This window comes from Mytilus galloprovincialis, chromosome 8 (genome assembly GCF_965363235.1).
Source record: "Mytilus galloprovincialis chromosome 8, xbMytGall1.hap1.1, whole genome shotgun sequence".
NCBI classification, from domain to species: domain Eukaryota; kingdom Metazoa; phylum Mollusca; class Bivalvia; order Mytilida; family Mytilidae; genus Mytilus; species Mytilus galloprovincialis.
Window position 1 is genome coordinate 30740835 of NC_134845.1, and position 17853 is coordinate 30758687.

The 17853-nt window shown below is 31.1% G+C and overlaps 1 protein-coding gene across 2 annotated transcripts; it reads left to right on the forward strand.

Annotated features, from left to right (window-relative positions):
- Nucleotides 1-2235: 2235 nt before the first annotated feature.
- Nucleotides 2236-15802, forward strand: LOC143085548 (glycine receptor subunit alphaZ1-like). Of its 2 annotated transcripts, XM_076261972.1 has the most exons (8): nt 2236-2320; nt 5420-5484; nt 6317-6384; nt 7676-7902; nt 9489-9571; nt 11519-11650; nt 13403-13785; nt 15534-15802. In XM_076261972.1, the coding sequence occupies exons 1-8, from the start codon at nt 2244-2246 to the stop codon at nt 15660-15662; spliced, it is 1164 nt and encodes a 387-aa protein (XP_076118087.1). In that variant the 5' UTR covers nt 2236-2243; the 3' UTR covers nt 15663-15802. The 2 variants fall into 2 exon arrangements, with proteins under 2 accessions (XP_076118087.1, XP_076118088.1); XM_076261973.1 differs by lacking the exon at nt 13403-13785 and having other exon boundaries at nt 15534-15685.
- Nucleotides 15803-17853: the final 2051 nt, after the last annotated feature.

Below are 17853 nucleotides of genomic sequence, written 5' to 3' on the forward strand. Positions count from 1 at the left end.
TCTTTTAATGATAGTCAAGAAAAGAAAACTGTTGTTATGACGAAAAATCTTCAAAAGCAAGAAGGTCTTTGATTTAAAACTTTATCATTTAACTTTGATATAGATAATTGATTTGAGTGGGTACTTTAAAGTCGTTTCAGTGACACCCGTTTTTCAATGTTTCAAGCATTACGATGGTCTAGAAAAGAAAACTGTCGTTATGGAAGAAATCTATTCAAAAGGTTAGGTTGGCATGACAGTAACACTTCAATGTAATGACTACACCTTACACGAGGGATAAATTTCAAGTGGTAAAATGTGTTGTTTTGTTGTAAAAACCACTTCTTGTTTTTGAGGGGGGATGGAAAATTTTAAAAGAAAAATATATTTGTGTTACTTGGCGAAAAAAATAATAAAGTGGCGAAAAATATATTTTTTTGGCGAAAGAAGTGGCGAAAAAAATAATTAACCCAGGGGAAACCCTGATTACTGTATACAAAAATGAAATATTAAAACAATAATAGCAATGTATTATAAAAGGGCGGAAGTTTAACATTATATTTTAATAATAAAGTTATAGATTTTAATATACATGGTAATGTTCTTTAAACATTTTGAATACTACAGTAATAAAACACAGGACTTTTCATTTAAATTTCTTTGATTTGCAAGGTTACAAAATATGTTTTTCACTTCATAATCATCGATGTCCAAGGCATTACAGTCTATTATGCCTAAAAGAAAAAAGATTGGGATTGTGTATAGTTCAGACTTATAACTAAATACGATGTTGAGCATAAAAATTCGAAAAGTTGTTACTGCACATCAAAATCGTATATGCCTGGGAGAACCTACGTCTCTAGAGTAAGAATTCAGAATGAAAATAAATTGGTCAGCCAGATATGTTTTGTCGATCACGAATTATGCTTGACATCATCTTTGAAGTTTTGCACGATTTATAAGTCTTGCTGGAATATCTTAACTTTGAAAACAAATTTTGATTTGTTGACCGGTTCTTATTTCACGGATTTCATTATCTGTAGCATATAATAAGATTCTGAATATATATAAACGGAAACAAGCCAGCAAAACAAGAATGAATAGAAAAACATATCTAGGAGTCATCTTGCACGAGCATAAAAATTGACAAAAGGTAAAATGATATTAAATATTATATTTAAAAATAATAGTCTTTTCCGGAATAACATTACTGTTTCAATGATTATTAAAAATGCAACCCTATGAAAGTGATTAACGTCATACCATGCGCCATTGATATTCAATAAAGAATTTCCACGTTACCAAATGATTAATAATTCACACTTCTATGAAAATACATACATACTTTAAGCCGTCTCCAATTCAATTATTTAAAATCGATCTTTTTCAACAAATATTGCCGTTTTAATCTATAGAATATTGCTTAATTTTCAATTATTTTGATAGCTACTACAGGACCTTTTTGTGTAATTTATTGTTATTATGTTTATTTAGTGGTTTAAATATGTGTTTACCAGTCCGTTGCAGTACATCATATTTAAGTAACTACAGTTGCATGTTTCAAAAGGAATACTTAGGTCGACTTCATAAATTCAAAAGGTTTGTATAATAAGAATTTAATGCAACATATGTCAGATAGAATAGTTGCAATTGAAAGTTTTGATTTTATTGGAATAGCGTGTTTTTAAACTGTCATTTTTAAAGAATGCAAGTCTAGTCAAATCAATTACAATTGATGCATCTTTAATAGAAAGGGATGCAATTATGGCTGAAATGAAAAATGTATAACATATTAGAAAACAACATATTTAGGCTGTTTTTTATTCTGTCTGTCCGAATGAAGATGTTATTTTGTATTTGTAGGTAATGTGATGAAAGCTTTTTATAGGGTCTTTTAATAGGGAAAAAATATGTTATTGAATTTTTCATAGGAAAACACTGCAAAGGTTGCAGGTTTGATCAAATAATTTAATAGACGTTTCCTTAATTTCAGTTTCTTCCCATGTACCACAATTTTCATGATACCATTAACAAACCGATTGATCTGTTCATTGTAATTGCGAAAAGTAGTTTAAAAAGCATTATACATTAATGAAAATGTATATCTGTATCCCAAAGGAGAAACATAAATAGAATTGTTAGAAATTTAAAAGATTTGTAGTGCAAACCATAAGTTATCAGTAAAACATATCATTGTTTTCATTCTTTTAAGGCTACAAAAGAACTCAATTATAATTGATTTTTGTTTTTAGAATTATTCAGAAATGTTTCTTACAACATTAACAATTGCCATTTGTATCCACCAGAACATTGCTACATTCGACAGAATAGTATGTCAAAGGTAAGAATGTTATTTCTTATCAATTCTGAAAAAAACAACAATTGAAAGGTTTAATAATATTCATAACTTTTATTAACTCACGATCTTTCGTTAAAATAATTGGGAGAACTTTTCTTTTGTCTACAAGAACATTTAAGTACTGACTTTAACTACCTGTTCATCTAAGAACTATTCCGTATAGGAGATTTGTATTCTGACCAACATTGTTTAAAATGAACCAAACACAACAGCATATGCCTGTGATTCCCGGCACTAAAACATTTGGAGAGAAAATTCAATTTTGACAGTTCTTATCACGCTCCCTATTTTGACAGTTCTTATCACGCTCCCTATCATATATGTCCAAGGAAAAACAAATGACAGTCATAATAAATCTAGAAAAATATTTAGTAAAACACACCCTTTATTTGAATCGTAAAAGTATATCACAATACTCACATATACGTTGAATGAAAACTAAGTAAAAGAGGGACGAAAGATACCAAAGGGACAGTCACACTCATAAATCGAAAATAAACTGACAACGCCATGGCTAAAAATGAAAAAGACAAACAGACAAACAATAGTACACATCACACATCATAGAGAACTAAAGAATAAACAACACGAACCCCACCAAAAACTAGGGGTATACTTTATACAGTCTTACAAATGCTGAAGCAAGCTAACAGTAGTCTTACTGAAAGATAATAAATAGATCTTATACAGTTCTAATATTGCTTCCTTTTATTTGCTTCTACTTGGAAAAGTCAAACCTTGAAAAAGGCAAAAATATGCAATTAAAGATTGTTAATTGATTTTTTATGACAGCAACATTTCATTACATAATGATAGTTGCAAATATAAATAAAAATTGCAAGACGTTCCAAGTATTTACATTACCATAATTGAGCGATTGTAATTAGACGTATACTGCAAAACAAAAACTCACAACAACTCAAAATCGTGTATGATTTATCGTACATTCTCATAAAAACGTTTAGCTATATGTAAGACTATTTAGCCGCTGTTCAGTAATATTTTTATCATACATCTTTTTGTTTCAATTTAGTTTGAACAGAACAAAAGACAACACTAGAGTAGAAGGAGAGGATGAAATGATCAGGTAGCTTTATCTTCGATTAGTAGTAAAACTTAAGTTTCCTATGTTGTGTTTTGTATACTGTTGTTAGTCTTATTGGAAGTTCCATTTTCCATGACGTAGTCAAGTTTATTTTCGATTTATAGGCTAGATTTTCCATTTGGTATCTAAACTTATATTTATAATGTCATCAACATACAAATTAACAAATGGTTTATGTACAACTAGCAAATTTGAGATCAATTGTATTAAATAAGTTTGAACTATACGTTAATGATACAATTACACAACAATGACATGGTTAGTCGCACTAAACAGACTTATTATTTTCAAGTTTACCAATTATTCCCACATACTTGTCATATCAAACATAACCGCTGAAGTCAACATTCGAATCTTATAAATTATGTGGATGCTATATGTATAACTATTTAAGACTTTCCAATATATCTTCGTTTTGGGAAATAAGTAAACTTTAAAACAAATCGTTAGCTACTTAAACTTTGCCTTATGTAGACACATGATGTTATAGGTTTTGACGCATGTGAACTTAAAAAAAACCCAAATATTTAAAAAAGATAAAATTTGCTAGATTTTTGAATAATGAATGATATAAGGTATATCTTGGATTAAGTACGAACTTAAAAGCTAATTTATTCTAAATGAACATTAAACAAAAAAGCTGACTACTAAATGTATGGAACGGAAAATTCAATTAATCTCTCCAATACCAAAGATCTTTTTCAGAGGAATCTTCTTAACTAAATTTAATCTAACTTGGATGGATGAAATAATACTTATTCTGAGGGTATATACAAAAGTTATTTTAGTAAATAGTAGATTAACAATGTTTAAATGCACTGAGAAGATACAAAACATATCAAGGAAAACAAATATTTTTTATACGAGTGAGACCGTGTGCGTCGAACGGGTGAGAGTAACATGAATATAAACATAACACAACAGCAATTATCAGCAATACATCATCTACATAAGTCCTAATATACCTAAAATTTAAGGAGTTATTGACTTCTGATTTGATTTTGTTGGTTGTTTTTTGGTGTTCGGTTTTCACGTAAATTACGAAAACATTAACGAGTTAAATGGAAATTTTAACCAAAACCATTATCAACAATATGAAATCTTCATATATGCTGTATGGCTGAAATCATTTGATCACTAAAACGAGGCATATAAAAATGCCAATATGCCCAAACCATTGACTAACAATCCAAAAGTTATTGTCCTCCGAACTGTTACTTATTTTCATGTATTTGAAGAACATCTCAAAAACTATTATCAACAGGTAGAAACTGTAAACAGTAGTTTAATCGGCAAAACGAGATGCCCAAAAATGCTAATTTGACTGAAACTTTTAAACCACTGCTTATAGCATGTATTTTTCTAATAACGATATTTAACCGAACTCTGCAATTGTCCCTGACACTTTAACATAGAATATAATACAAAAAAAAAAAAAAATGATCAAAGAAACCAATATTATAATTTTGTACCTCAGTTTACCCAGTTTTGTAGGCAAACAACCCATCACCAACGCTATAATCAGAACATTTGGTCAGAAGAAATATTGTCGTAAAATGTTATTAAGGTACTTATTAAAATATAAAATTGGCAATTCATTTTGAAAAGTGAGGGACTCAGGCTGTAATGTGTTTTTAGTTAAATTATATAACTGGTGCAAATAAAGTCATCATAGATGCCAGGATAAAATTTTGTTTTTACACCAGGCGCGCGTTTTGTCTACAAAAGACTCATCAGTGAAGCTCGAATCCAAAAAAGTAAAAAAAGCCAAAAAAAGTACGAAGTTGAAAGGCATTGAGGACTCGAATTCCTCAAAGATAATCTATCCCCGAGGTAGAAAAGTAGCAACTTTGCAACTGAAATGTTGTAAAGATTCTTTTATATCTCATCTATCTGAAATATACTATTTGTACAAACTACGGCATAAAACAATGTTATTTTTACAAGGACATTTTCATATCATAATTGTTTTAAAGGGAGAGCATAATAAAGAACATCCTATCAAGATACGACAAAAGGTACCCACCACGGTATAATTCAGGTACGTATGGAAGAGCATATTATGTTAAAACACTCTAACACAACACTTATCGAAACTATATAATGCAGTGTATTTAAACAGTCCATCACACATTCATGTTATCAAATAACCTTTTAACAGACCGTTTTATCCGCTCGAATATGGCTTGACCGTTATGAATTATCGTGTTACAGATGACCACCGATATGTTCCAATTGTCGTAACCACAAACCAGGCCTATTTTTTTTATTGTGACATAACCGAATGAAACTTTTCATTGGATTTGTACTAGCATGAGCAACACAGCTTGAGTCACATATGGTATTCAATCTATAGTTTTGTAAGTAGGGTGTTATGAACGTTTTCGTTGTGTTGTTTTGTCATTTGCCAATTCCTTATTCGACGTATGTGTTTTGAATGTCGTCATGGTATCTTCCTCCTCTTCTGTAAACGCAATTCCAGGCATAATAATACGTCCTTCAAATATATTTCTTGAAAAATTCTTGCTTATAAATCTCTTTCGTCAAAAGTACCTCTCTACTTCAGAATGAAATCGATTCGTATTATAAAAAGCTAGCTACGGGATATCACATTAAATGATATATATGAAACGACACGATAAGTCATGTTCCATTTTGAAACAATTAAATATGTACCTCAAGTGAGGTCAGCTTTAATAAAGAACATATATATTATTTTCCGTTTTTTTGTTTGTTTCTCAAGCACAATACTAAAATAAGTTAAGTGTTGGCTTCCAACTTTGGTATCCAATTTTAGAAATAAAATAGACTAAAAATTGCGATGTTACCAGAATCTTATTTATTGCCTGATTTTTTTCCCATGCATTTCGCAGAAATTCCAACAGAGGTCAAAGTACAAATGTATGTTGTTGGTGTATTTGGAATTGACGAATCTGAAATGGTAAGTATTATACAGTCCTAGATCAATGCAAAAGAAAGTAAAAATTTCATATCTTCTCTCAATTATAAAATGGTTAAGTAGTGCTATAAATCTATCATTTCATACTGATAAGGCGACCGATAATATTACTTAAAAAACAGAAGTTTCAAACACAAAATTGTTACTTTAAAAGTTTTAGGAAAATGCACAGGCACATGTGGGGATTATCACCTATTTTGTTTTTAATTTTTTTATGTGTTTTATTTTTATTTTGGAAATACTCTTTGATGTTGTTTATCCTGACTTTCAAAATTTATTGCAAAACTAATTATTTTCAAAAGCTTTTTTAAATACATCTATTGCAATTTATTGAAGAAAAAAAAAATTCGTAAAAAATATCAAAATCACATATAATGAAAAAAGATACTTTTCTTGATTGGTATTGGTATTGTGTATTTCATTTTTATCCCTTCTTGCAACTGTTGTCACCTGTAAATTTAGAGAGAAACCATGTGGTATCTGTGAACTAACATAATATAATTGATGTGACAGTTTAATTTGAAAATACGGTGTTTTCTAAGTGGTGCAGGAGATAAGTTCACTTTTTATTCAATATCATTTTGATGCAAATTCTTGGGCTTAGTTCATAGACTGTATAGAAAAATATGTGTAATGTGTTTTGATAATAATAACAACTGCACCAACAATACGCTTATATTTGATATATCAATAAAAGTAACTGTCGACCAACAGAATATGCCAACCTAACACACAAATATGATAACTCGGCTAAAAGTTTTGAAAATATTTGATAGAACTTTATAATCTGTGAGAATACGTACTCAATAAGCAGGACAAGAAGGATGAAAAAGAATTAATATATGTTTCTCCAAGAGAAGAAAAAAATCGAAAGATAATTTTGGTACATTTTAACATTCAATTTTTCATTTAAAGGGTTTTCGAATTTAAAAAAAAATAATAGATGTTCTCTGCGTTAAAGAATGAAACAATATCATTTATATAACAGGCATATTAATTATACTGTTTTAAAATCGATGTACATGATATGGAATTCGTTAATCAACTGTTAAACACATTTTCTAATATCTATTGTTGAAAAATGAGTGCAAATTAGAACAAAACTTTAATCTATTTACTTATAATGTACACACTTAATCTTTTTGTAAATTGGTCTAAGTGCATCATTTCATTTAAGCGTGCATGATGTAAAAAGCATAAACGACATAAAAGTACGTATTTCAAAGTCACTTGCATTGGTACTTTATTAATTATGTGAATTTTAATTAAACAGAGATTTTCTATGAGTATGTACCTTAGACAAAATTGGATAGACCCACGACTGAAGTTTTCTGCTCCTCCAGAAATCAGCAGAATTGAACTGGATCACTCTATTCAAGAGTGTATATGGGTTCCTGATTTATCATTCATGACTGACATGGATACAAAAATTCATGATGTTACTGTGCCTAACAAGATGATGTTTCTTCACCCGAATGGTTTTGTATCGTATAGTTTAAGGTATGAAATTGTATGAGCAAAATATCTGAGCTCCAAGATAATTCATTAGTCCATAAACAAATTCAGGCGCTCGACTACATCAACCAACGGCTATCAACTGAAAAACACCTGGTTTAGTATAAGCATACGTAGTAATTAGACATCTAATAAAACCTTATAAATATATATATTAAACATATGAGTCATATCGGATATATATCAATATAACAATTATCTACAAATTTAACTGTGTGACAACACGTATTTGTAACTGTATTATTATTATTACAATTTTTCTATAGCGCTAAATCTAAAACAATATTACTCAAAGCGCTTTACATCACATGTTAAACGAAATATACACACAGACAGTGATAAAAATATAAAACATGAACACACAAAATAAATATTTAAGTGTTAAAACTTTCCTAGATAAAAGGATTAATAATGTGGAAATTTTTACAAAAAAGTGGAATATATATATCAATGAATCAAAATAAAATTATACTGAATAAAGTTGGTAAAATGAAATAGCCAAAAAAGTCTAAAATAAGATTGCTATTAAAAATTATCAAATATAAGTTAAAAATGTATGACAGAAGTTCTCCAAACGTATAGTTTAGATAATACACACAGCCGAAAAAAATGCACAAATCCTCTGAAAGTAAGTCCAAAAAGAAAAATGAACCTTCAACTGCTTTGAGTTTGTTTTTGTTTTATTGTACTAGTTTAAGACGTAACAGTCCACTGAAAGACATGTCAACCTCCCGATGCAATAACAATATTTCCACTCCAAGCAAGGCAGTCTTACTCCTTATAATGCCGTGTGCTAACGAAAACGTAGAAAATACCAAATATTAAATTTTTGTTTTGACCTGGTCGGGATTTTAACTAACAACATTTGACACTTGAGACGATTGAGGTACCATGAGAGAATCAATGGTAACAGTGAAAAATGAGTCCAAACCATGTCTCATCTGATAAACTATGGCTGCACAGACCAACATCATACACAACGATATACGTTGTGTGTAGTTACTGTGGAAACACAACCTGAACTGTGTCCAGATGCTATACCAATAGACTTATTTTGTTTTATCTTGAAGCATCCACTGATATCGTATTATCTTCAAAAAATTTATCAAACTTAAAGGCAAGAAACGCTCGACATACAATGTGAGAACAACGTTGAATATTAAGTGTAAATTTTTATATTTTTGTTTGCGTCTGTCTTAAGTTAGGAGCCTCTGGACTTTGTTTTATATTTTAGTGTTTTTTTTAAGTTTAGTTTATCTATATGTTTTGAAGTTTGTGCCATTTTCACTAAATTAGTTATCAGAAGATGTGGTTTGAGTGCCAATGAGACAACTCTCAACCCAAGTAACAATTTGTAAAAGAAAAACCATTATAGGTCAAAGTACGGTCTTCAAGTACATATTTTTGCTTAGTGGTGCAGGATTTTCTCTCTTTAAGTGGCCCTGAGCTGTTTTCTGCCCTTCAGTTGGGTTCAAGTTCCCCATTTTCATTCTCAACGTAATTCATTATATTTTCATTTTAATTGATTATATTACTATAATTTTACTACAACGATTTATCTAAATTTGTAGAGTAACTGGAACATTTACTTGTTTCATGCAGTTACAAACGTTTCCATTTGATGAACAGTCATGCGTATTGGAGATGGAAAGCTGTAAGTATAATTATATCGATATTCCAAACGTGAGGTTCTTAATTGTAGATATTTACTGAAATTGTATTTATATGATTATTCAATTGTTTTGTAGTGATATTCTTCGACATAGTAAGTAAACCTATTTACAAATGTTTTTTTTTGTCAATTCAAAGAAAGTTGATACAATATATTTACACTAAAATCAATAAGGATAACTTTATATCCAAGAATTTAACTTTGTACAACCTTGCGAAATGTGTTGATATATCCCAAAATTGGATAGAGGATAACATTGCTTTTAAAAGTCACTGATGATTCATTTTCAAAAGCCTTTAAATCATTACTGATCAATAGAAGATTTGATGTGCCACATTGCAGGACTAAGAATTCTTGAAATGGGTTATTTTCATAAGTTCAACTCAGTTTATAATAGTTAGTAATCTAACTGAAAATTTTGACCGAATATAATAGATGAAATGATTTTGACATATTTGTATTACAATTTTACTGCTGTTGTAAATATATGTTAAACATGTGAGAACGAGGTTAACATTGTTTACCGAAAGTGTTGTTCATAGGATACTAAAATATGATATTTTGCTCCTACATAACAGAGAAATGTGACAGAATTCCTAATTTTACGATCGGAAACTAAAAGATTACAAACTCGTTGCCTCTTTCGTAAAGTTTTTGTTACCAGATTTGTTCTTCATTTTTTTCTTAATCTGAGTAAACTTAAAACCATGAAATTACTAGCTTTCGTTCAGACATCTTTAGAAAATAAAATTTACGCTTTTGTTGGCCTAGTTTCGTTTTGTATTATACTTACATTAATACCATCTAAGAAATATATTTGTATCTTTCTTTGAATATACAATTAAAATGTTTGTGTAGAGGGTGATATGGAACTTTTGATTGAATACAATTTGTCAAATACTACATTGTGCGTGTAGTAGACATTAACTCTAAGCTCTGTATTTCATTATAAAATAATTTTGACAAATACGAAGTGAAGACATTAAAAACCTTATTGCTATTAAGCTGTTTTATGAAATATATGTAATTTGGAATTTGGAAGTTTAATTAGGCAAATGGCATGACAAAGTAAAAATGCAAACCTTTGTTAAATAAAGGCAACAGTGGTATACCGCTGTTCGAAATTCATAAATCGATTGAGAAAAAAATAAATCCGGGTTACAAACTAAAACCGAAGGAAACACATCAAATAAAAGAGAACTACGACACAAAAGAAACACAACATTAAAATGTAACATACACAGAAACGAAACATAATATAACAATGGTCATTTTCCTGACTTGGTACAGGACATTTTACATAAAAAAAAAATGGTGGGTTAAACCAGGTTTTGTGGCATACCAAACCGCCCGATTTAATGGCAATGTTAAAAATAACATTAAAACGACAACATTGCATGACAGGACTACAATACAAATAAATAGGAGAAAATATAGGACAGAGAAACACACGAATGATAGCTAACAAAAGGTACCAGGTTTAAAATTTAATACACCACACGTGCGTTTCGTCCACACAAGACTAACCAGTGACACTCAGATGAAAAAAAGTTTGAAATCCAAAGCAAGTACAAAGTTGAAAAGTACTGAGTACAAAAAGTTCCCTTAAGTTGTGACCAATACGGCTAGGGTTGTCTGCCTGGGATAAGAACATCTTTATTATTTAGAATGATTCATACTTTTACAAACAGTAAATTTTATAAAATGACTATATAATAGATATACATAATAAAACCAAAGTGGTAACTAACTACAGAATAAAAACGGAAACATTACATAAAACAACCTAAATACCAGCACATAAAAATTCACAGCCGATTTAGAAAAAGCCAGTTCAACGCACACAGTGACGTCACATTTGAATTTCTAAAACGATTTCCAAAAAGTAATCAGGTAATTTAATTACCTTTACTTTGATTGCTTTTTCAGATGGGTTTTCAGCATCTACAGTTAGTTTACGGTGGATGGAACCTGCAATGACATTGAAAGATGGTATTGTTAACAGTCAATTTACTATAAAAGCATCTGAATCATATACGTGTGATAAGGAATATCCATCAGGTAAAATTATGTAATTTTTTAATTTATTTGAACATTATATATAAATAAAAAATGAAACATGCTAAATGTACTGTGGATTCATTCTCATTCGTTAGATTCCAATTGTCTCGGATTTCGTAGGTACAGGTGAACCATGAAGTTAAATGTCCAACCAATAACATTTTTTTTAACCACGAAATTAAATATTCACGAACATGAACATTTTCCTTAATCCACCAAAGTTGGTACCCGTGAAGTATATAAATCCTAATTATTTATAACTATTAATTGTAAAAAAAAAAAGCCAACCCGGAAAGTATTAACAAAACGTGTTGCTCAGTCTTCAGTTTTGCAGATTGGATTTTGTTTACTGTTGTTTTTCATTTCGTCATTTTGTTTTGCCACAGCATTGCCAATTTGAGATGGCTTTATTTGTTCTTATTTCATTTTAGTATTTTTTGCTCATTGTTATACCGAGCACCGAAGTAAAATTAGTATTTTTTGCTCATTGTTATACCGAGCACCGAAGTAAAATTAGTATTTTTTGCTCATTGTTATACCGAGCACCGAAGTAAAATTAGTATTTTTTGCTCATTGTTATACCGAGCACCGAAGTAAAATTAGTATTTTTTGCTCATTGTTATACCGAGCACCGAAGTAAAATTAGTATTTTTTGCTCATTGTTATACCGAGCACCGAAGTAAAATTAGTATTTTTTGCTCATTGTTATACCGAGCACCGAAGTAAAATTAGTATTTTTTGCTCATTGTTATACCGAGCACCGAAGTAAAATTAGTATTTTTTGCTCATTGTAATACCGAGCACCGAAGTAAAATTAGTATTTTTTGCTCATTGTTATACCGAGCACCGAAGTAAAATTAGTATTTTTTGCTCATTGTTATACCGAGCACCGAAGTAAAATTAGTATTTTTTGCTCATTGTAATACCGAGCACCGAAGTAAAATTAGTATTTTTTTACTCTCTCTTATACCGATCCCTGAAGTAAATTTAATAATGGAGAATTCTATAAAAGAGCCCCACATATTAAGGCGTAGTAATTTTTTATAATTAGTATAGTAAGTCATAACGTACTTTAATATACGTTTCAACCATCACTAGGTAATACGTTATCCTAATGAGTAAAATGAATTAGACATTTGATTTGAAAATATCTTCCTCCTCTAATCTAAGTTCTACGATGGTCTTTTCAGCTCTTTTTGACCACTTGAAAAAAGATTTATTTTCACTTTCAAATGACAAATGGAAATCCTTGACAAGGTAAAAGTGGAAAATGTGATCATCTACAGAAATTCAAGAAGGAAGATGTCATGCATTTTTAGTTTTTGAATTTTGAATTTCTTCAAAAATTGTGATCGTTGCGGTGACAGATGTAGGTGTACTCCAAAGTGGCACTTTTATCAATTAAAAAATGCACAACCGAATGATATGCAGGTTTTACATTTTTTTATCGGTTTGCCTCTCCAAACTTTATTTAATCCAAATTCTATAAGAATGTCGGGTAACACACCTGTTCTCACGGTGTCTACCTAGACAAGTGATGAAAAGTAATGCAATGCATCTGATGAGTACTAAAAGTTGAAAATAACTTGAACAAAATGATTAACCTTATGAAATTATGTTTAAAAACTTTTAATCGGAAATGCGGCTTGTTGCTTACAGTTATTTATTGCCTTGTTTGATGGTTATTTATTCGTTATCACTAGGAACTAATAAAGACGTCGACTGATACAAATGTTTTTGATTTATTTGTAGGAAACTATACATGTATTGGTGTCAACGTAAATCTGACGAGGCAGTATGGATTCTATCTAATTCAAGTTTATGCACCATCAGCATTGATAGTTGTGCTTTCATGGGTTTCATTTTGGTTGAATACTGACGCTATACCAGCTAGAGTATCCCTCGGCATTCTAACAGTATTGTCAGTGTCCACTAATGGTCATTTCAGTGTAGGCTTAACACAACGTGTATCATATGTGAGGGCCATAGACGTATGGAATGTTGTGTGTTTGTTGTTTGTTTTCGGTGCAATGATAGAATACGCATATGTCGCAATGATCGAACGGGTTGAGGAAAGGAGAACAATTGAACGAATAGGAATAATTGGAAACAACCATAATATATTTAATGAACAGGTATTTTTTTTCATCTTTTATGATGTAAATTTTTTTTAGTCATAATAACAGTTTTTTTAATATTACATCTAGTAATGGTAATCATAATGGGTTAAGAAAATCTACATATGAAAATAAGGAATTGTTATATAAAAGCGCTTATTGTGTGTGTTTTGTTTTCAGCTGAACATGTACTAATTATATAGTAGTTAGTTTGGACAGTTGTATTCACTAAGACAGCTGTAATGAGTGAGCGAGGCGAGGTCAGTTGTCGCGCGGGATACGGACAGTCCATGTATCATGATTATGACAAGTTCTTTGATATAAGTTATATGGTTCTCTATTTTTCCCGTACGGTTGGTAAAATGCAAAGGGGGTGAGGCCGAATCTCCTATGGTTTTATTTCACCCGTTTAAATGGAAACAAACATTCACCCATATCTGAAACAATATTGTAATATGATTGATAAGAAGTAAGCTATACAAGAATATTCGATTTACAAATACAAAATATGCATTTTAAGATGAAAAGACATTAAACATTGTCGACATTATATGTATGTATTATGTCTACATACACATTTAACATGTCTTTTTGAAATAATGCTAACAACGAGATAACAAATAATGGCCATGGTCAACACCAAAGAACTGAATCAAGGACAGTTACAGACCCAAGTCTTGAACTGAATCACAAGTGCATATACGACAAGAAATAACATTGGAACTATTCCTTCATGACAAGAATAAAATTGAGAATGGAAATTGGGAATGTGTCAAAGAGACAACAACCCGACCATACAGCAGACAACAACAGAAAGTCACCAGTAGGTCTTCAATGCAGCGATAAATTCCCGCACCCGGAGGCGTCCTTCAGCTGGCCCCTAAACAAATATATATACCAGTTCAGTGATAATGAACGCTATACTTAACTCTAAATTGTACACAAGAAACTAAAATTAAAAATAATACAAGACTAACAAAGTCCAAAGACTCCTGACTTGGGACAGGCGCAAATTTGCGGCGGGGTTAAACATGTTTATGAGATCTCAACCCTCCCCCTATACCTCTAGCCAATGCAGAAAAGTAAACGCATAACAATACGCACATTAATATTCAGTTCAAGAGAGATCCGAGTCTGATGTCAGAAAATGTAACCAAAGAAAATAAATAAAATGACAATAATACATAAATAACATCAGACTGCTAACAGTTAACTGACATGCCAGCTCCAGACTTCAATTAAACCGATTGAAAGATTATGTCTTCATCATATGAATATCAGGCACAATCCTTCCCGTGAGGTGTTTAATATTATAACATCATAACATATATGAGAAGAACATTACCCGTGTCATGCCAACACCTGGTTTTCAAATAAATGTGTTTAGTTACGATGCAAAGGCCCTATACGTGAATCAATATTAACGCCAAAATATGCAATCTTTAATGACCTGACAACAGTATCGTAACTATATCCCTTCTTAATAAGTCTATTTAAAGGTTGTGTTAGCTTCTCTTGTGAATACTGACATTTTTGTGCTTTATAAAGAATATTTCTATAAAATATTGGATGTGAAATACCTGAACGTATAAGAAGTCATCATGTTGAGCTATATTTACGAATCATGTCCTTATACCGATGATAAAATTTAGTAAATGTTTTGACTAGTTTGTGATATCGAAAACCAATGAACGGCTCCTCAAAGGGTATTTAAATCTTTAATGTTTCAAAACTAATCTATATCTGCTGTTTTGTTTGTTGATTAGGTTCCGAATGCCAAGGAAGACACGAAGAAGAAGAATAGTGCAAGATATATTGACAAATTATCAAGAGCTGTTTTCCCGCTTGTTTTTGTGATATTCAATGTCATATATTGGCTTTATTATATGACATAACATCACATTAGTTTTATTCATGTTACATTGATAATCAGTAGTACTGATATTAATTGTATTGTCATTTGAAATTATTAAAGTTATGCTTGAACTCATCTTTCTTAAGAAACAACAACTAAATTAAGGCCATCGAGGACGGAGTTGTGTGAATATTTTTATATTCAAATGGATTAAACTTATGTAAAACAAAATTTCAAAAGAAATGACAAAATAACCGAGAGCAGTATTACAAAATGTATTGCAAATTGATGATAGTTAGTAATGCACTTGTTCAAATGTTGAGGTACAGAAGAGAAGCGAAAGATACCAAACATGCAAAAGGGACATTTAAACTCATATGTCGAAAATAAACTGACAAACTTATGTCAAAAAAAGAAAAAAACAGTATAAATAACACAACAAAGAAAAACTAAACACGTTAGACGAATCCCACAACATACAGGAGTTGATTTCAGGTGCTCCGGAAGGATATGCAGACTCTGCTCGACTTGCGGTAACAATAGTGTTGCTTCTGTTCATATACACCCGGTTGTAAGTCTAATTCGGTAGGTCACATATCGGGAAAAGGAGACGTAGAATTTGAGGTATTTTATGGGACGTTTATATTATCACAGGTATATTTCTAACTAGAGGCTCTAAAGAGCCTGTGTCGCTCACCTTGGTCTATGTCCATATTGAACTTTTACCAAATTAATGAAAATTGTTAAAATTGACTATAAAGGGCAATAAATCTTTAAGGGGTCAACTGACCATGTGATCATGTTGACTTATTATTAGATCTTACTTTACTGTACATTATTGCTGTTTACAGTTTATCGCTATATATAATAGTATTCAAGATATTAACCAAAAACGACAAATTTTCTTTAAAAATTACCAATTTGGGGGGTGGGGTGGGGGAGGGGGGCAGCAACCCAACAACCAGTTGTCCAATTCATCTGAAAATTGCAGGGCAGATAGATATTGACTTGATAAACAATTTAACCTTGTCAAATTTGCTTGTCTAAATACTTAGGATTCAGAGTTATAGGGAAATTAAACTCTACATTTTACCCCTATGTTCTATTTTTAGCCATGGTCGCCATTAAGATTGTAGATCTTACTTTGTTGAACATTCTTGCTGTTAACAGTTTATCTCTATCTATAATAATATTCAAGATAACAACCAAAAACAGCAAAATTTCCTACAAAATTTCCAATTCAGGGGCAGCAACCCAACAAACAGTTGTCGGATTTATCTGAAAATTTCAGGGCAGATAGATCTTGACTTGCAAAACAATTTATCCCCCATGCCTGAATTGCTCTTAATGCTTTTGTTTCAGAGTTATAAACCAAAATCTACATTTTACCCCTATGTTCTATTTTTAGCCATGGCGGCCATCTTGGTTGGTTGGCTGGGTCACTGCACACGTTTTTAAATGTAACTAGATACCTCAATGATGATTAAGGCCAAGTATGGTTAAATTTGGAACAGCAGTTTTAGAGGAGAAGATTTTTGTAAAAGATTAGAAAAAATTACGAAAAATTGGCAAAAAATGACTATAAAGGGCAATAACTCCTTAAGGGGTCAACTGATCATTTTAGTCATAGATCTTACTTTGCTGAACATTATTGAAGTTTACAGTTTATCTCTATCTATTATAATATTCAAGATAATGGCCAAAAAACGGTATAATTTCCTTTAAATTGCAAATTCAGGGGCAGCAACCCAACAACCGATTGTCCGATCCGTCTGAAAATTTCAGGGCAGATAGATCTTTACCTGATAAACAATTTTACCCCATGTTAGATTTGCTCTAAATGCTTTGTCAGTAGCAATAATGTTCAATAAAGTAAGATCTACAAACACATCACCATCACCAAAAGACAATTTTGTCATGAATCCATCTTTGTCTTTGTTTAATATGCACATAGACCAAGGTGAGCGACACAGGCTCTTAAGAGTCTCTAGTTTAAACAAGATACCCCAATGATGATTGTGGCCAAGTTTGGTTAAATTTGGCCCAATAGTTTCTGAGGAGAAGATTTTTGTAAAAGTTAACGACGACGCCGGACGCCGGACGCCGGACGCCGGACGCCAAGTGATGAGAAAAGCTCACTTGGCCCTTTGGGCCAGGTGAGCTTAAAATAAAATAATAGTAGTTGTTTAATAAAAGGCACGTACAAGAAAATGAAATTGGAATTGAGTTAG

What these genes read in the sequence shown, in the direction of transcription:
- LOC143085548 (XM_076261972.1), top strand. Translation starts at nt 2,244, where the DNA reads ATGTTTCTTACAACATTAACAATTGCCATTTGTATCCACCAGAACATT. An exon ending in CCCACCACGGTATAATTCAG is followed by an intron (nt 5,485 to 6,316) that starts GTACGTATGGAA and finishes TGCATTTCGCAG; the next exon opens with AAATTCCAACAGAGGTCAAA. An exon ending in GAATTGACGAATCTGAAATG is followed by an intron (nt 6,385 to 7,675) that starts GTAAGTATTATA and finishes TTAATTAAACAG; the next exon opens with AGATTTTCTATGAGTATGTA.